This window comes from Embiotoca jacksoni, unplaced genomic scaffold (genome assembly GCF_022577435.1).
Source record: "Embiotoca jacksoni isolate LCO1_2020_lvr unplaced genomic scaffold, fEmbJac1.0.p SCAF_2, whole genome shotgun sequence".
Lineage (NCBI taxonomy): Eukaryota > Metazoa > Chordata > Actinopteri > Embiotocidae > Embiotoca > Embiotoca jacksoni.
This window is the reverse complement of record NW_027185340.1, coordinates 17,868,853-17,889,934: the sequence shown is the minus strand read 5'-3', so window position 1 is coordinate 17,889,934 and position 21,082 is coordinate 17,868,853. Positions and strand designations below refer to the sequence as shown.

General features: G+C 41.5%; 1 protein-coding gene across 1 annotated transcript in view; it reads left to right on the top strand.

Annotated features, from left to right (window-relative positions):
- The window catches only part of calcrla (calcitonin receptor-like a), a 33,385-nt gene that overhangs the window by 1,273 nt on the left and 11,030 nt on the right, over positions 1-21,082 (top strand). Inside the window, exons 2-4 of the mRNA XM_069154843.1 lie at positions 19,058-19,307; positions 19,919-20,027; positions 20,798-20,945. Coding sequence (XP_069010944.1) covers positions 19,953-20,027; positions 20,798-20,945 — 223 coding nt within the window. The 5' untranslated portion in view covers positions 19,058-19,307; positions 19,919-19,952. The remainder of the gene's footprint in view (positions 1-19,057; positions 19,308-19,918; positions 20,028-20,797; positions 20,946-21,082) is intronic.

The following is a 21,082-nucleotide window of genomic DNA, read 5'->3' as shown; positions in this document are numbered from 1 at the left end:
TTAGGAGGGAGGTGACAGAGCAGAGGTAACACACAGTCCACAGCCGCTTGGTTCTCCACAGCAGAGTTTCTGGACTTCAGTGGATGCAGCAAGTCTAATTTGTTACAGTACAGCTGCAATGACACTGCAGAGTTCTTGTTGTGTTTGTAATGACGAAGCAGAGCGTTTTTCAGACTGATCATTATGTATATTAACTATTATAACGTAGACACAGCTCTGTGTGAAGATTTGAAGCAACAGGTCTTATATGTGCTGTTTTGCCTTTTAAACTGCTTTAAGCTTTGAATTGCAAGTTTTAAACCCAGCAGGAAATAACCCTAATAAATTATTTGACTTTTCCCACCACAATGTTGATTTTTGGCAGCAAGAGAAAGAGTTTGGGAAACAAAAATTATTTGTTTAAGGAAATACTGTAGCCATGCTTAAATATTAAGTATTGTTGGTCCCTTAAAATGCATTAAAAATGTGACAGCTTAAAGCCAGTGACCCATTTTTTATTCTGATATCTTTAATGTTTATGACAACAACAAAAAAATAACCACTAAAGTTTTGGTTTTGATTTTATTTTTAAGAAAAATGTTGATTGATAATTCAAAATAGGGAGGAAGAGAAGAACAGAAACACAAATACAAAAAATTCTCACATTCTCAAATGACTAAAAACGGCTCCAACTTTTGCAGATTATTTTGTGTTCATTTTACAATCCATCACTCATATGAAGCTGACTTGAAGGAACTTCTGTCACTAGTTGCATATGGTTAGAAAGTTGCGAGCAATTCAACTAAAAAGAGTGTTGTTTTTTTTCAATTGTTTTATTTGAGCCTGAAAAGGTCCCATTTTTATGTAGCAGAAGTAGTTATTTTACACTTTGCTATCCTGTTGATCATCTCACAGCACCTCAGATTTACCATGCAAACTCAACAAGTATCCCAACCCCAACTTTTCTTTCATCAAAATTATTAAAGGACACGCATGTTGAGAAATAAAACAAAAATAAGCTTTTACTTGCATGACAGCTGTCAGGACTCTTTGGACGGTGAACGTATTATAGCTGCCAGTTGGCAGCGCCGTCAGATGAGGAAATCTTTTGCTCTGACAGCTTCCAGTGGCCCGGGCCTTCACTGACTACATGAGCTGATTGTGCGGCAGGAATGTCGTGCAAGCCGTCATAGTCAACCCCTCTAAACTATCATGCTGAGTGTTTACTGCCAGAGTCCAAAAAAAAACAGCTATTAAATGTGGGTGAGACAAAAGTCTTGGCAGCATAGCTCCCAAAGCTCTCCGCGATCTCCATGGTATGGTGGATGAAAAGCTGAATATCGGATAATTTCTTTGCACTGAAGCAGCAAACGGAGGATTATTTTTGTTCTGCTTTTCATCTAGAAGTTGTCGTCTGGCACTTTGCTGGGATCATATGTGTTGAAGTGATGCTTCTGTGAGGGATTCATCCTGTAAACAATGCTGGCGACCTGGTTCTCATGAATGTAACCCTTCATAAATCACAGAGGCCCGGTGGGCTCCTGCGGCCGGCTCCTTATCGATTCCCCCGTTACGTTCCCTGTCCTGTCGTGACTCGGCACAGCTTTCGAGTATTTATTAAGGGTTATGATCACCAATTTCAAGTTCTTGCAGCGTCTTTTACAGTCCTTTTGGATGCATTCAAGTTGACTCTCTATTGTGTTTCAGCTCAAATTAAAATCAGCAAGCATGTATATATTACCCCAGGCTGAAGTTATTACGTTACACAAAAGCACAATGATGTACATATGCGGCGCTCCGCCCCGGTTCTGGATTCAGTTTCGGTGATGTGAAACCTTTGGAGGTTAAATTTTCGACTCATACATTATGAAGGCTCATATTCCCCCCCCCCCCCACCCCCCCCCCCCCCCCCCTCTCCAGTTTAGTTTCAGGTCACGAAGGTGCCCGATTGGACCCGTCATGGTGCGACTGTGTTCGGGAGCAGCACCTGGGCAACTTTGTCCTTGTGTAGTGATTGGCACTCTTGAGCTGCAGTGCTTTATGGAGGGATAGTGGAAAGAGGCTGTGCGGTTTCTAAGGGTGCTCCATGTTTATGTGAGCTAAACAAACTGTCAGTGTCACAACCTTCCTGATTTATTGTGTGGGAAGGGGCTGGTAGCATACAAAATAGAGGAAACGGCCCCTGTGATGCTCTGCGTGTTTGTCTGTTTATCTTCCAAAGGTGAACCAACCTGCAGCACTGAATAGTCCTGCAAATGAGTATTAAATGAGTTCCGGTTTTCTTATTTTTGGGGAGGATTTGACCCAAAAAAAGTTTATAAAATGTGGTTTCAAGTGTAGAGATTTTTGGTTTAAAAAAAAAAAAAAAAGCTCCCTTTCAAACCAGTTTACACTGCTCTGGATCTGTCCTCCATGCACTCTGTGTTTTCTGCTGCTGCGAGCAAATGTCTGCAGCAGACATTTCTGTTGGATCCCCAATTAGCTAACCTACTCTACTGTGAAAATATGACTATCATTATTGTCGAGCCCGGGCTGCCCTAAGCTATGCCAAAAAACCTATCCATATTATCGCCGTTAATTGGTTTCCAAAGTTAATAAAAATCTCAAATTGCTTGGTTCCCCTTTGAAAAACATAGTATATTATTGTGGGTATTCTTTATAGTGGCCATTATCACTACTCATAGCGTGACCATAACACATTTCTTGGAGCGGGTTGGTAATTTGGTTTTAAATACATTGTCATTGCACTCATTGCAAAACATCAGTTTCAGTTGGACTTAAGTTAATGTAGCACTTTTTTTCCTTGTCAGTGTTACTGATGCAGTTATTTTAATCAATCCAGCTATTCTGTGTAAAGAGGCTGCATAATAATAATAACGCCTTACAATTCAGTAGGTATATACACATTAAAAACATGAGCCAAAGCATATTTTCTTCCATTTTACATGCATAATCGCCATAGTGATTGTATGTCGTGGTCAGAATGCTACTAAAATGCGGGTGAACGACACTCCATAATGTACCTGAATGCCTCCTGCATGTCCAGAAGACTGAACATTGATGTATTACGCAGAACTGGATAGCGGACTCAAGTCTGGCACCCACACACTGTAACAAAAATCATCTCACCTGGCGTGTAAGCCCCAAAAAAGTTTGGTGACTTCCGCATTTGCGATTGCCAAAAAGTTTACTTTGAAGGCAACGTGGACGTTTTTACAAATATGACGGCTTCATGATAACGACGGTCTGTGAGTGACCACTGGGAAAAAAAATATTTGAACCAAGGCTGAGTGGTGACGCTGCATCAAATGCTGCATTCAAATGGGGGTCATGTATACAATGTACACGAGAAGAGTTCATATGAACGCCCTCCTCTTGTCGTGTAATGTGTTTGCTGACATTTACAGAAATGGCAGAGACTATAGAAGTTGCATTTTTGTTGGATGTTAAGCTAATATATTGTAATTTTAGTCAAATTTTTCATTATATCTTAAATAATGCGTCCTAGGAAAATGTTATCGTTGATCTTTTCCCTCTGTCATTATGTCTCTGCATTTCCTGCATTACGTTATCCCCTGCTAGCTTGCTATAATCGTTATCCCTTGTAGCTTCTAGACGCCTTCCATGTTTCTGTTGCGTCGCAGCGGTGTTCTCACGACCAAGCCGCCAAGCATACCGTGAGCACGACTTTCCACGTTGTAGCCACGAGCTCGCGAGTTCTGTTTGAACGCAGCGAAACTCTCAAAGCGCATCCACTTGGTTTGCACCTGTAGACAACCAGCCAGCAACCTGCTACACAACACAAGAGCTACAGTCTTTGAGTAACCCATGTTACACGATCATGTCTTGTTCTGCAACTTGGCTTGTCGAACCAGAATCCAAAAAGACATCCCCTGAGGAAAAAGTGCTCTGCCAACATCGGTTTGCAGGCCAGTTAGCTCGTGAGCTGATCTGCTGCTACATAATGAACAGCTCACCTGCAAATGTCACCGTGGTCCGTTTCGATACTTGTCAACTCTTCAACACTAGCGACTGTCTTTTCTTGCCTTGTAATCGCCACTGATCTCTTTACCCTTTCTGTGTCTTTGCTTTCTGTAGTTAAGTCTTTGGTTGCCTGTCGATCCTCAACCTGCCTGCTGCTGCTAATCAGAGCAATGAGACACAAAAAAAGGAACAATTTCTTCCTTTCTATTGATAAAACAAATAGTTAATAATATATTTAAAATCACTTTGACATTATTTTTGACAGCAAAAAGGGATGACTGTCAAATGAACTTTAAATGGGCCTTTATATCACTTTATTTTTCCTAATAGTAGTAATTATTATTTGTATTTGTTTATCTTTAGAATAAACTTTTAAGGCCTTTATTCATATTAATATTCTCCCAATATAAGCCAGTCTCCTCTGGCTATGTAAAGGCTTGCTGCTGTGAGTAGTAGTACATATAAATAATAGATTAGCTGACTGACAGATGATTAATAGGCAACTATCTTGATAATTGATTGATGGCTTAAGTACATTTTAAAGTAAAAATACCTCAAATTGTCTCGTTACTGCAATTGCTTTTTCTTGATCTTAAGGTTCTCGACTGCTTCAAAATAAACCAATTAAAAACATCACAGAGGCCTTTTAGGACATTATAAATTGTTTTTTGTTTTTTTTACATTTACAAACATTAAATTAAATTGTTAATGGAGAATCAGCAGATGAATAAATAATGAAAACAATTCCTACTTGTAGCTCCATTGCTATTGCTTATGTTGATCGTTCAGATAGAAATTTTCCACAAATCCTAATATCGCAGAGGTTTTTACATCTCTGTATATCGTAGCTCCCACATGTGAGCCGTCAAATGTTTTTGTTACACAAACCCGAGGCATACGGAGCAACTTGAACCTGTTAGTAATGACGTGAATAGCACTCTTGGAGGTCAAGTCCAGGGCTCGCAGCAGGCACATGAAGGGTATTCCTTAGCTTCCTTGGGGACGTTGAATTTGACTGAGTTATTTTTATCGTGGCACTACCCACAGGGAACCACTCGCACATGTCCCTGAAGGCCCCTGGGTTCACTGTTTACATAGTCAGACTCCAATAAATTGCTAAAAAGAGTTGTAAGTGTTCTGCCAGAAGAATAAATAAATAATGCATCAGTGACATCATTTTAGTTGGTAGTTATAGCTGTCTAACGACCTTTCTGCTCGTCCATGTTCACTGGGATCAGTGTCCGGAGCAAAGTGTGTCATACCTTACCTTGGAAATTCGAGAATTGAGTGAGATATGGAGCTGCGGAAATGTTTGGATGGAGAGAATGACACTGAACACAGGGAGCATTAGGGAATGGTGCTCGATTGGCTTGCGGAGACATCCCAAAGGGCGTCTTTTCGGGTTTATAATATAGCTGATAACTGAGCTAATTAAAATCCACAGATATAAAGAGCCATTTTCATGCTCCCAAAAGAATTATCAAAGAATGTGTCAACGCCTTTTGTTTAATCTCAGGGCAGTTTTTGCCCTGAAAATCCCCGCCGCCATCCCCCCTCACTCTCCTCTACTCTGGCTGCATGCCACTTTAATGACCGCTAATCACTGCAACAAACATCGTCGTAAAACTTAATTCTCTGCAAAGCAACAGCTTGTTAGGATGCAGAAATTTCCCACAGAAAGTGGAGGGAAAAAAAAAAAAAAATCCTGCAAAGGCAGCTTAGGCTATTGTGTAAAGCTGTCAAGCTGTCAGTGCACCTAAAGCACTTGACAAAGGAAATCTAGTGACCTGTGAAAATGTGGTTCTGTGTAGTGGAAAGAATCGGTGGAATTAGCCACACATTCCCACCAGACTGTACTGTATGCCCCAGGTTAAGCAGCGAGCACATGCTCAGCAGGTTAGTCTATTTTAAACGCAGCCCGCTAGTAGCCCTGTGCACATCAAAACATTTACATTAGCACCAAGGAGAATTACTAACCCCGCTATGCAGGTGCAGTGCACGATGGAGCCCGGCTTATTTTTAACTGGTGTATTTTTGTCAAGGTATTTGTCCTATTTTTTCCTTTACGTAGACTAGAGGCCGCTGGAATAAGATCCTTCTTCTACGGCGAGACCCCTAGTACTCAAGGCCCCCTTTAAATGTAACCGAAGGTAAACGTGGTGTTTGTCGTGCTTTGTTGTCAAGTTTGATTGACGAGGGCGCGATATTAAAGCCAATGCTATTGCATGCAACAACTACAGTCTGTTGTCACGCTGCAGCGTGTTCATGTATGTTCACTATTTTAATAACTAACGTGTTACTTCTCACTTATTTATTTAATTGCTTAAGAAAAAGTCACTTTTGGGCCGAAGGAACTTTTTCATTGTTTTAATATCTGTTTGAGGAAGTACCCCCGTTTTTTGTTTGCGGGGCAGGAACTGAAGATGATTGTACGTCGGTTGTTGATCGGTTGAACACATGAGCCAGTGCGCCACCAACAACGGTCGGGTGCAAAGCCCTAAAAAAATGGAACCAAACACGAGCAAACGGACTGTTGTTGTTGCATGTCGCAACGAAGTTCATGGGTAGTTCGTCTCGGGGAGTCCCCAGAACTGTTTGGTCAGAAAGCACCGCCAGGCAAACTGTAGTTTTGGACGGTTTATCCAAGATCATGTTAGATTGTGAGTTTTAGAGGTGCTAATCAGTGGATTGTTTTATCAGGCAGTGGTGAAAGAAGAATTCAGGTCTTTGGCTTGGGTGCTATATCCTTCCACACAAATTGGCAAAGTTATTGTTGCTTCCCCCGCACTCCCAGAGGCTGCGACCTCGGCAAGGAGTCGTTTAAACGATGGGATCGCCAGTCGATGTGGTTCACCTGGGCCTTCCAGGCTATAAAAGCACGACCTCTCACTGTCTCTCACCAGTCGTCCTGCATCAGACGACTTTTTCGAACACCTCTACAGCTCCCAACAACGCATCCACTCACTCATCGCATCGCTGGTTTTTCTGTCATTTTGTTTGTGTCAATCTGAGGCTTGATAAATTTCAGTAAATCACCTTGTCGCATTCTTTTATTCAGTTCGTGACAGGGGAGGTAAAAGTCATAATTTTGCTGGTGATTGACATTAAAACTGACGCATCAATAAGCATTTGTGCGTTGTAATTGGTCCAGGTGGAACTAGTTTTCATTCATGTTTGGCCGTTTAGCCCAGGGGTTCCCAACCAGGGCGTCATTGAACATATATGAGGGGTCAAGAGGTGATTCCTGGGGCAGGAACGAAAGGGAGAAAAAAAATTCAGCCACATTTTACTGCAGATGTTTCAGATTTTTCTCAACTCTTTTTGCTTCTTTGTGAAATAATAGGAAGTTTTTCCTCTTTGGTGGTCAAACTTTTATCTGTTAAAACCACAGTGACGAGGAGCCCCGATCTGTTCTGTGTTTTTTGTAAGGAGTCACAAAGGTCAAAAAGGTTGGGACCCCTGTGGAGGTTTAGACCTCCTGGTCAGGAGTCGGTGTCTGTTTTGCTTGACTCGTGCACGAAGACTCCCGTGCACATGTACATGCATGTTGGTGACACAGTCCTGCCAATTGTGCCACACTCTTTTTTTCACTGATCTGCAGATGGTAGTAATGCACGAACGCAGCAAAAAAGCAATGGAACAATATGCCGGTAAAGGCAGGATAAACAAGACCGCTCTTTTATAAACATACATATAAACAATACAGGATTAAAAGTGAAAAAAAAAGAGATTGGCTTTGTTGTGTTTCATGAGGAAGGAAGGGGATTCACTGGGTTTAATAAACCTCAGGGACATGCCATATGTTTTTAGTGAGTAACAGTGACAATAGAACTTTGTTTACAAAAATGTTCCACAGGATACCTCTGAGTAACCCTAACTACAGCTGTTGGAAATATATTTCCTTCTGAAATGTAGTGAAGTAGAAGTACCTCAAAATTGTACTGAAGACCAGCCCTGGCCTTTAGTTCCAGTCTTAATGCTAAGCTAAGCTAACTAGCAGTTAGCTCCAGCCACATTTTTATGTACAATTGGGGTCAATTGTCATTTAATTTGACGAAAAAGCAAATAAGTGCATTTTCTGAAATTTCTAACTTTTCCTTTAGAAAGAAAAATCTGTTATTTGGTTAAATGCTGAGAGAATGAAGAAAAACAGGGAGTTTATATTGACAGGGGCTCCTTTCTTATCATCATTTTGGATGATGTAACAGTGACGCTGTGGCAGGTGGGGATTGATTACAGTTTTTTGGACATGTCTCGTGTTAAGCAGTTGTCCCGACACAATAACATCGCTATCAGTGAGCCGTGACCGGTGTCTGCTGTTTGATGATGCTGTTGTGTTTGGCAGTTTTTCAGAATGTTTTTCCACTCACCACATGAAATAGCTCTGGACTGTGACTCATACACCTGCTGTGGAGTTTCAGACAGTGAATAGATAATAAGGCCGTGAAACCACATCCTGTAGGGACGTGCGTGGAACTTTTACCTCATGTTCAACAGGTGTGCAGAAGAGCACCCGTGTTTTGTTGCCCTAATTGCTACCAAACTTGTAAAAAAAATATTTAAATGTTGACTTGGCTAAATTTTAATCAGTGAAATGCGAGAGACTTTATGAAAGGTTGGTTGAAACATATCCATTCAAATATGTCAACATGTTACCTCTTATTTGTAGTTCTATTTTTATATCAACAATTGGTATATTTTTGTATCATTGTTTTTGATTTTCTGGCTCACAAATTCTCTCATTAGGTTCCTCCGCAGCACAGACAGTGTAAAAAAAATGTGTTTAAATGAAATACTTTTTTTCTTAGAGGTTAGTTACATTGGAGTTAAGAGTTTTCTGAACCACACACAAAGCACAAACATGTTAATGTTGCTCCGTGTCTACTGGATGTGGAAACGTTGTTGCTCACACGTTAATCCCTTCACCTCAATAACAGGATCATATTTCCATCTTGTTTTGGCCCAAGAGGCCAATAAGAATTAATTAAGGCAACTATATTTCTACAAAGTCGATGCACACGAATTAAAGGTCGCACCATTTTTAGATGAGTGTCCAAGCAACGAAGAAAAATGCTGTCGTATTCATGATCCGAATGATTGGTTAAGACTGGTTGAAGACTGCAGATACTGTTTGAAAAATAAATCTCGCATCAGTAATTGGTTTGGTTTATCAGTTAACAACAACTCCATCGTAATCTCTATATGTCCACACACCAGCCCACCTCGACACATTTACCCTCTCCACTGCTATAAAAAAAAGGACATGCTATGTTCTGTTTAGCCACTGAACATTGGCATTGGATGAAGATTGTGTGCGACACCATCTTTCAATATTCATAATTCCTCGGGATACTTGGCTGCGTCATCTCTCCTTTGACCGAACAGCCTCAAGGGCTCGGAGGACTATAGACTCTAGCTTCATAACAGCTGACACCACCCAACAATATTTAGCACCAGCATGAGTTTCTCCCGTCTTATTTTTCCCATGAGCATATGTACATTAGTTTGAAAATGCCGGCTTTTCCTCTTTTCAGCACCACAGGTGTAAATGGATCCATGTGCCTGCCCCGAGGACGCTGGCATGCCGACGAGGGCGTGAATGCAATGACATGAATACTTTGGTATCTCGGTGTTGCTTTCTGCTTTGAAAACTGCGACAACACGACCTCCCTGTTGCCCCGTGCATCGGTCGGAGCGGTACTCGAGGAGGTCTTTTCATGCAACAAAGACCCGACTCCTCCTTCACATCTGTGTCGGGACCGCTATTGTTATTCCCAACATCTGGTGGTGATGCCCTTTGCAGCTCGGAGATCGTTTCTCATGTCCTGCCCTCGGTAACGTGAGGGGCTGCGATGGTAAACACTAATTCAGGCCTTTTCTCTTCTCACAGGAGAGATCTGGATGTATAGCTGACCCCGAGGGAAGGTCCACCAGCTATATTTGGCCTTGTTGATTGAGAGAGGAAGCTCTCAGAGGAACCCTGTTTTGACAGCGTTGTTTTCACATGACCAGCATCTCTTGCAGACAGACAGATGTAGGTTTTTACGTGGGTTTCCTCTCTTTTTCGTCGACTCTTTTCTATCCACACTGTTCAATCATTAGCTGTCATTGTTCCTACAAAATGACAGAAAACAGCAGGAGACGAAGCGGGCTTGTCAGAATCCATTATAATTTGTTTTTTTCTTATACATGTCAAATAAATTAGATGAGGTAAAGGTTAGCTTTGCCCCTAAATAGTCGGGAAAAAAAAAACATCGTTCATTAATATAATTAATAGAGAATTTTTTGATTTTTAGCAGCCCTAGTACGGGTAAATTATTTATCAGAAAATAATGCTGTGTTCAAATGGAATTTCGTAAGCTCATGGTTACAACATGGGAGGTCATGTGCACCGTGGGCAATGGTAAAATGGATGGCGTCTAGAAGCCAGAGGCTCGCAAGCTAACAGGGGCGTAACATAATGCAGGAAGTGCAAAGACACAGAGTGAAAAGATGAGGCCATTGGGAAGGTCAACATTTCCCTCAGACAGGCTGTTATCTAACTTATGAAGGAAAACTAATTGTAATGTATTACAACATATTAGCTCAGCATCCAAGGAAACATGAACTTCCATGGCATCTGACATTTCCGTAAACGTCAGCAAACACAAATTTTCTAACGAGTTGTGACGTGAGGCTGAAAGAAAATTTGTATTCCGATGTCGTGAATACCACGAGGGGGCCGTTCATATGGACTCCTCTCCTGTACAAGGTAAATACGACCCCATTTGTAACGCAGCATAAGTAAATGTGTAAGAAAGTACAGTATAGAAAAAAAGAAATGAAAAACATAAAAAGCCAAACACCACAAGGCACATGGAAGTTAACATGCAGCAGCCGCTATCACCATCAAAGAGAGGTCGTGAATAATGTTTAACTATCTGCACCGTTGTGATTTAACAGCAAACACATGTATGCACAGAAGGGCTCAGCTGGATGAGCAGTATTGTCTTGCTCATTAGTTTGTGGTGATGTTCTGTGCAGACACCTGCACCGCTCATGTTGTTGCCAACAAACACGTTTGATGTTAAGATAACATAAGCCTCGCTGATAAAGACACATGCCGCATGGACAGCAAAACAGGGCTCGTCAGCGTTCAAGTGAACACATCATGATACAGAGTGTCCTGAGAGAGAGGATTGCTCTCAGTATGAGCACATTTAATCTCGTATTTATCACAATCTGTCTTTTGCGTTTCCAGCGTTAAAGGCTGACAATACAGTGGAATTTAAAACTAACAGATTAATATCTGTGTGACGTAATGCAGTTCATACACGTAGGACATGTTGAAATATCTTCGTGGGAGCTCATTGTGATAATGTGGAGTATTTTTTTTTACATCACCACATTTTGTCCAGCTGATAAAATTATTGTTGTTCTTCTTATAAAGTCTTTCTAAGTTTTAAGTTGAACTAAAAACTAAAAAAAAAAATTAAAAAAAGTGTCATCCTCCATTCATTCACCTGATGTAGACCTCAGGTACTGGACAGTTTCCCAACTGCTGAACAATGAAGTCTTCGGATTAGCACTAGCTTTTATGGCCCAACTGATTTTTGATTTTTACTGATACTTTTGGACTAATACTGATCTTGATATTCAGAAGTTTAAAAAAAAAAAAAAACGGGTCAATAGTGTGGTTTTTTTATGCTTTAATCACAGACAACGTACACAGGTTACAAATGGAACATGAGACTTTGCAGTTGAAGAATCAACTTGTCAGTGCTTACTGATGTAAAAACTATATAATGATGACATTGTTGTCTTTGTTATTTAATTGGCTTGTTGGTTTGTTGGCATTTTTGTTGCCTCGGTTTCCTCTCACACGACATACATCAATACCTTTGTAGAGTATCTGCAGGTTTTTGAAGGTCAAGGTCTAGTATTTTTTTTTATTCAAATTTGAACGTGGGAGGAAGGGACATTAAACGTGCTCTTTCACGGTCACTGTTATGTCTCCGTCTGCAATGCTTCTGTGTTCCACCCTCAGCACAGTTTCACACCCCATTGGAAGGGTTTTCAGAAGCAAAGCACTTTGTCTGCCCGATTTAACTGACTTCTTGATTTTGTAATTTTTCCTTTATAGTTTTTTGTGCTGCTAACGTGTGAAAACCTTCATCCTTATAATTATTTTGCATCTATATTTCACCCACGGTGCCTATTAGCAGGAATACAACACATTGTTTCTCCTACTTGAAAGACCTGGAAGATAGACTAGGCGCGTATTTTTAGCGGGCAGACGCCTCTGGGACGCTTTTAAAATGTTCTGCAGTGCGTCTGGAGGAATCGCAAGCATTGTTGAGAATGGCAGCGATCGGTTACATTAGAATCCAGCCTTCACCATAATGCAACCTTGTCACTCCGTCAAGGCCGCGTCTTTGCAAAACAACAGTTTAGCAACGTAGTTAGGAATTATGCTGAACAGGCTTCGATATGAATTCAAACAAACACCTATTCGTTCAAATTTGATTATTTGGAAAATGTAATTCCTGCTTAATTTTGCTCTCTTCTTACACCTTCAATCGAGTTACGAATAGTCTCAGAGGTGCATTCTGCTTTGGAAATATAATTTCCTATATGGTCTATTTATATGCTTATATAAATGTGTGCTTGGAACATGACCCTGCACCAAATGCTCCGTGACTCCCACCGTCCATTGAAAGGATGGCTGATGATCTGACAGTTGAAATCAGATCCAGAAGCAATGACCGTGATACTTCCCTTCCTCATCTCTTGTTTGGACTGCGAGCGCAAGACTCTCAAGATCGCTGCATCCCGGCGACCAGTTTCGTGTTCGTCTCTCAAAGACTGATAACAGAGTCAAGCAAACATTGCAGTGAGACGGCAGTACGTTGTTTGTTTACCTTCCCAGCAGATGTGCCGGTATTAATTTTACGGCGTAGAGTATCATCTGAGATTGTCTTTTAGTACTTTGGTTAAAAAAAAAAGGATCAATGTGCTTCATATTTGGACAAAAAAAATATCAAAGGTTTTTTCCTCTTGTTTAATTGCCATTATACTCCAGCTGGACTGCAGGTTGTAGAACTAGTGTAATGTTTTCTTGAAGAATCTTTTATTTGTCACTCACAGCACATGTGTACTCCAATACGTCTCGTTGTGAATGTTGAGGCGAAAACCTCACAGCATAAACGGCAAAAACAGACGCACAATGCAAAACCGGCAGTCCACGTATTGATCGCCTGTGCTTCTGCGAGCAAAGCATCCATCAATTCATCTCGCGTTAAGCACGTATCCTGCTATAGAACGAGGGAGTAATGACGTTATGGGCCCCTCACCAGCCTAATGGACATCCGAATGCCACTGGGCGGAACTTGGCGTGTGGGGCGCCAAACATCCTGTGAGTGCAAAAGGATGTTTATAGTGCAGCACAACATCTCTGCAGGGAAGGTGGGAATTGATAAGTACAGGCTGGGCTCTGGCACCGGGTGGGAAGACAGCAGATGTTATGCATGGGCTTTTTTTTCCCGGGTAACTTTTCTGCACGCTGCCAGATGTAATAGGTGATGTCAGCTCTTGTGCAAAGTGTACGTGACTAACCGCTTGAGCGAAACACTCCGAGGTACTACAGATAATAGTGGACCACCCACAGTTTGCGCTGGTCTACGGTTGGATTAAGTTGACCAAAACATATCAATAATCGAGTGTTGATCCTCTGTGGAGGTTGTTCTCTTTGCTTTGAGCTGCAATTAGCAAAACAAATATTTTCCATTAGTTCTTTTCAAGGCCTTTTGTGGACCAATTTATCTCTTCTTTGTGTCATTTTATTTCCGGTTGTTTAGTGGCAGAAGAAACAAAATCCTAATGAAATTATGATAACCTTTAGGGTGTTTGGCTGCAAAAAAACTGAGGAAACGATAACAATTTAAACGATGAACAATTTGAGATATCCAAATAGTTTTAGACTTCAGGCAGGAAAAGGCAGCAGAAGTTAATCACTCTCAGAATTTCCAGGTTTGACCTTCAGGAAGCTGCGAACAGTTTATATCAAGAGATAACTTCTCATAGGTCGTGTATTTTCGTAGCAACTACAGCTAACTTGACTTAACACCGTCTACATATTTCTGATGACCATTTTCTGTCACGTAAACAGACATGTCTGACTCCTGTTTCCTGAGGAGAAATGTGGTCCAGGTGGTGGCAAAGGCAGGATGTCTGCAGATTCTGAGAAAAAACCACAACAGATATCCATACCAAAGTAACTGAAAACAGCTTCAGGAGCTCCAAAAGGCCTCCGGCTCCATAGAGTCCCACTCAACCGGTCTCATCAAATTCTAAGTCAATCTTTTTTATTTTTGTTTTGCTGGCTAAAGTCACAGTTTTTTATATGAAAATAATCCGTCATGAATTTGAAAATAAGCCTCAAAAGCTGTGTTTTTGGGGGCGTGTATATTTGATTGACAGGCCTGTGGTACAGTCAGGTTACGGCTATGGGTGGGCGGGACGTAGTATCGTCGGGTTTCCAGTCAGATGGAGTCAGAACTACCGCTCGCTCAGTCAGCTCGTCCAAATATGGTCAATTCTCGCTCAGAACTAGCAAGATGGCGCCGGACAAAATCCAAAAATCGAGGCTTCATGACGTTCACAAACCAACGGGTGACGTCACTGTTGGTTGCCGCTGGGCAACAACATAATTGTCGTTCGCCACCGTCCCTCCACACCAGATTTGACTTCCTGCGACTTCTTTTTGTTCCTCAAAAATTTGACCTAAACTTTTACGTGTGCACTCTGCTCAAGTTTTAAGTCCACGGTTTAGGAACAGTCTACAAACTTTTTTAATTCCCCTCATTTTTGCAATTGTTAATTGTTTTATAAAACAGTTGTATTGATATTTTTATATGGCAAACTGTAATGATGTGAACTGGTTTTGGAGTTCTTTTGCCACTTTAGACAACTTTTTAAATCAGCTTCAAGCTAATGGAAGAAACATTGTGGATGAAGTGCAGTATGTTCGAGGTTAGACTGGGACATCACACCGCTTCCTGCGTCGGGACTAATTATTGCCATTCAGCATAAAATGCTGTCATACGTTAGTTGCATACTTTCTAAAAGAATCGGTTTGGGACTTTTAAAATTAAAACTTTACTCTCACAGTCTCATTTGGTTTGAATAAGGACTGACTATTTGATGTGTGGTTTCGGAGATAATTGAAAACGACCTACGGTATTTAAGACCGAGCGCTCTTTATCCTTCATGGCATTCATTACCCAACATTTGATCATTCAAGAAGAGCCGGTCTGGAGTTCATTGTGAGCCGTTCAATATCTATCCTGAGTCCACCATGCATCTAGAGTACATCTGTTTTTTTGTTGTTGTTGTTGTTGTTGTTTCCGTCATGAACAAGGTTTTTATGGTGAAACTGAACAAAATGTAACTTCCCACAACGACAAATGGATTCCATTTAGATGAGAGGGGTGGGGAGTTTTTGTTTTTTTACCCTCTACCACCTTCCAGGATCAGTTACATGTATGACCAGTTGAAACAAACGCAGGCCCAAGAAAATTAAATGAGAAACAAATCAAAATGACTCTTAACCATAAGCAAGAATGAAGCAACTATTGGGAAAGCAGTCTTTTACGTCTGTGTTGCCATCTGACGAGATATATCCTCTGTATCACTGCTAATGTATGAATAACAGCCCCTGCCAAGAAACAGCTGGGGAACTTGGCAAAGTAGAGCGCTGTGTGTCTATCTCTGTGTGTGTGTGGGGGGGGGGGGGTTGGGGGGGGGTGGGGTGCACGTACTCGCACATGTGCATTTTTGTGTGTTTGCATGCATGTGACAGAGCAGCTGATCTTTTCTTGGCTGTTTCTAATTTGCACATCACTATAATGTTTTACAATCCCACTTTCAGTAACCTCTCCTCCTCCCTCCCCTGTCTCACCCCCTCCCCTCCCCGGCATTATGCTGCTTTAACTCTGAGCAGACTTGAGGAGCCACTGAGACACTTCCTGTGGTGACGGAGCTGCACTGAGACCTGCGAGAATTAACTGGGTCACATCCTTCTCTAATGTACCGACCCCTGCTTCGCCCCCTCATTTATTTTTCAGTGTGTTCGAAGACTGCAAAATTTCCGTCAGCATTTGTTTTGGTATCTAAACAATGAATTTTTAGGCCTTTAGTTCAGTTGAAACTGTACAAAGTTGAACTATTTGCATAATTTGTACCAACTGTAGACTGTATATAAAAGCGGACATAGCTTCCGGGCTAACAAAGTTAGGGAGATGCGGAAGGGCCTTAAGCTGCAATACCACTGAGTGCCACTAGAGATGGAGTCCGATCCCTTGCTTGCTGACGCCTCCCCCAGCAACATGGTCACTTCTGGCTCCGAACCGCAGGGCCAAAATCCAAACTTGAGGCTTCATAACGTCGGTTCTAACAGCAATGGGTGACGTCACTGCTGGTTGCTGCTTGGTACCAACACCCATTTGTACAGTGATGCATCGATCCCAGCGCGCCTGCTGCACTCCGAACACTCCCTGTAAATAGTGTTCTGTGAGTGCGTCAAAAGGCCATCTGTGACTTGGGCTGGATCTCCTCCATGTCATGTTGGAGAGCCCACTTGCCATAGCACCACAGCTCAGGTCATTTGCACAGATTTTTTTTTTTTTTTTTTTCCCTCAGATGCCTCAGAACATCACAGTAGAACTTGGTGTTGACAATTCGGCCCCGGGGGGAAAATGCGCGGTGCAAAACCCCAAAAGCGTCAAAGAAAAGCCTTAGCTACCGACACGACATCCTCAGTCTTGGACAGTGACGTTCTGGCCGTCTTGAAACGCAACTGCCGCCTAAAACACCTCGCCCGGCTCATTGCTTCATTGCCGTAGGCTTTTTAAAGCATTACAAGGGTCTCCGTTGCTGACCTGAAATACAGGAAGGTTGCACTGGCAGTTACAAGGGGACCGGATTTATTAGCCTCACTGGATCATAGAAAGAGACCCCGCTTAACTATTTGTGATTCTTTTTTTTTTATATATAAATAATAATTATAATGCTTTTCCATTTTCCATCCAAAGTTATCCATCTGCTCCTCTGTTGCTTCACTCAATGAAACTTTAAACATAAGAGCAAATATTCACAGTATTTAACTGTTGGAAATATGCAGTGACGATTTGGGTTATCTTATCTTAAATTGGGTGTTTCTTCCTCAGCAGGTTTTCTGCACACGCCTTTTAAATTCCAGAGTTCTGACCACATCGAGAGATGCAAACAGCCAAATCATCTTTCTGACATTTGATTCACGCAGTTTACGGAACAAAAACAACTCTTCATGATGATCTCGTCATAAACATATTTACTCCGGTTTGTTTTCCAGCTACCTGTGCAGTGCCGGCAAATGTCACGGCTACATCACATCACAAAGCATACATCAACTCAACAGTATAGTGTTCACGTTGTACTTCTATACTGTTTCACGATTGATTGTTCATTATTGATTGGGGAGAAGAACACTAGTTGAACCGCAGTTTTCTTCGCAGCTCTTTTTGCATTTTCTATCAGCAGATTCGTATTCTGAGCCGTCACGAGCGGTAAAATCCATCAATTTATCATCAGTGATAGAACATTTTTATTTGTGTTTATAGTTAAATGCATTGTGAATACTCACCTTTATTTTACTATTCTCCCGCTGCAGTGTTCGTTCCATTCCACCAAATTTAATTAGACCTCCGATGTGGCACATAAAAGTGATGACCTAGTTCCTTTGGGGTATGAAGGACGTTATTAAATTTCAGTTCTGAATGAGATGTAATCCACCCCGGCATGCCATATACCCCGCATGCATCTCATCCTGGTTTCAGGTTCTCCCTCCGTCTCTGCCATCCTCCTGCTTATTGCATCGTTTCACACTGAAACACATTGCTGCCACAAGAATCTAGACTAGTTTGTGTCCGGTATTATCACAATGCTAACAACCTGGTTCTGGTTTGGCTGCCAGTATGGAACTCTTGGTTGATGCTGTGATGTTTTTATGGCACAAATAACAAATAATAAAAAAAAAAAAAGCCATAAATGAATTGGTCGCTACAGCTGTGGAACAGTTTCAGACCCGTGACTCTTTAACAGTCGAACATGCTTAAACGGTCTGAAGCTATCCGAGCATTAGTAAAGCCAAAAGTAAATTTGCACAACCTGAAGGGATGTGTCTGTTTTAATTTTGTCTCATCCGGTATGCAGCGGCCTTAACGTGAAATCCCACCTGCCCGCAGCTTTGCTCAAGACAACCTTGTAGGATTTTCTGCTTTGATGAGACGTGAGCGTCAACTTTAAAAGTGAAATTAACACAAACCACTAACAGATTTACAGCTGCTGTCACGGTGGAGAGTTTATGAAGGAGCTGTAGCTCAGAAAACACATGGCAGTAGTGAGAATATGATATTTTAGATGAGGTGTGCTGAGGTGCGTTTGACTTTTGTGAGGGAACTGGATCTCACTTGGGTCGTTAGGGTTCTTGTTGGACTGATTCCAGCTGCTTATTTTTTCAGCTGTGCTGGTCTTTGATCACCAAGCGACGATACTCCATCGTGGGAGCATTTAACTTCTTCAAAGTGACTACATGTACAGTGATGGCATGCTATGTTGCTTGTAAATGGGCAGACATTCAACACACGTGGGGTGTTGGGCAGGATTATATGAAGGCATCTTTTATTATGCAAGCCAAAAAAAAAAATATTTGATTTGCAAACAAATTTGTTCAGTTTTGCTCACAGAATTCAGAATTCTGCTCAAGAAACTAGACTCTTTATGTCTCACAAAAACTTTTGATTGCAAATTGTTTTTGGTCGCAAGTCAAAAGCTTTTGTTTGCGAAACAGAAAACCTTTGATTGCGAGTCGAGTTGGATTTAACAGCCAAGACCTACGCTGATGAATGAGACAGGAGTTTCTGCTGGTCAGATCATGACACATCAGATTGTGACAGACATCTTGCCATCACCAAGGGTTCTTCCGGCCCGAACGCACAACAACCAGCCAAAGTACAGTGTGTTAATGTGTTTTATTCCACACAGCCAATCTCACACCTCCGTTGTGTTTTCCTCTCAGTCAATCGAGCACGCACCGTCCGCAGCCAGCCAGCCAGCCCGCCCGCCCGCTGCTCCGTGTCCTCCGTGTCCTCCGGCGTGAGTCCCTGGTGTCCTGCTGCTTGGGTTTTTAAGAGCAAGAGAGAGTCAATCAGTGATTGATCTCAGCTGGGGCTAATCAAGCCCCGTCCCGGCACCGGTCCCTGAACCACTCCCCCAATCAGTCCTTCCTGCAGCTGAGCCAAACCACACCCCGCCACCGCACAGATCAAGTGAGATATTTTATATGTTTTTGCAACTCTGGAGCATGTTGGTGACAAAATCCACAGTTAAGCAATGGTGATCAAATTAGTTTGTTGTGTTAAATGATTCTGATTTGTTTACTTTGTGGTTCATTTGCTGCTCATTGTTTCCAGTTAAATGATTTTGATCATGTTTGACTTTTATGACTCTGAAACTGTTCATGTAACAATTTCTGAGTGTAAGAAATCAGAGCAGGCCAAAAACGGTTAGCAAATGGAAAAATGGCCTCATTTTGGCCATTCACTTCCTTTCGATCTAACATGAGGAATTTTAATCGTTATTTATTAGTTTTTTTGAGACACCCATAAATTCAAAATGTTGCTTCTGTGAGAGCCCCAGTAAATCAAACACCGTTACCTGTCAGTTGGATTGATCTAAAAATCTGTGCACGTTGTTTTGAATGAATCGTTATGTGGCGGCTGTTCAGTCGAGGTTTCAATAATCCTACAGTCACGGCCACACTGATTAAAGCCACTTAGTAAAACATTAATCAACAGTATGAGCGATAAGGAGCTCTGTGAAGTGCACGCAGTGAGTGTATTTTGAATGGTTGAACTTTATTGTTCCTTCTATTTTACAGATCTGCAGCTGGTAGATCATCAACCAGCTCCGACATGGCTGAGAGGAAGCTGGATGGCTTTGGACAGAGTTGGATGCTGACACTCGTACTGCTGTGGAATCCATCAACGGTAGGACGACCTGCACTTAAACACTCGATACACTCCACTGCACACATGTGTGGGGGGATAACACACAGACTACAGTTTCTAAATTTAACAACACTGCATCTTCTTTTCCGTCATGACTTATTTGAACCTCAGGCTTATTTACTGTAGGTCCATTTATGTTGGAGATTTTTTTTTTGGTATCTGCTGCTGAACGCATCTCATTAGCAATGCCTCTGCGTAGATGTCATGTAGCGCAAATGGACTTAATGAAACGTTGTCTAGACTCCCTTTTCCAGCATTAAGAAGGATATGATGACTGCTTTACTTAAATGCATGCCCAGCGGGTTGACATACACAGCTACAAGAAGGTTCAGACGGTTCATACTCGTGTTAGGCATTTGCTTGAAAGAAAACAGTTTGTTTTTTCTTTTTTAACCCTGGAAATTTGACAGGAATAGGATAATAAAACACTAAAATTTGTAATATTTCTTTAGGAATATCAGTCAAGGTGTTCTTATTGATAAAACGTCAATAGAAGTTCTGCTTTTAAGGTTTTTTTTCAGGTAATTTCACTATTTCTTAAATATGATTTAAGATTTTTCTTCAGCTAGAGCAGAGACATTATGTAGAATACAGTCCAAAATACTGTTGTCTCTCAATCTTTGTTCTATAATGCTGATTTTCAACAGATATGTTCTGCTACTTATTCCAGGACCTCCCAGGAATGATATCAATTGGTTATAATAAGTGGCTAAAATGATTTATACCCCTTTTTCTTTCCTTTCTTGCAGTTTTTGGTGAAGGCCAGCATGGAGGTGAACGACACGCAGCATCCAACCAACGTCTACCACGACATGGGACTCACCAGGAACAAGATCGTGACGGCGCAGTTTGAGTGCTATCAAAAAATCATGAAGGACAACACCAACATCCGACAAGGTAGCTGCGACGTTTAAAGTTTCTACACCTGGAAGCTGTTTTGATTGCAAAATAAATAAGTTTGAAATACTACTTGAAAAAAATTCTACACGTGTATTCAGTGGTCTGTTAATAAATGTTAAAGGGTCCAAACAGAA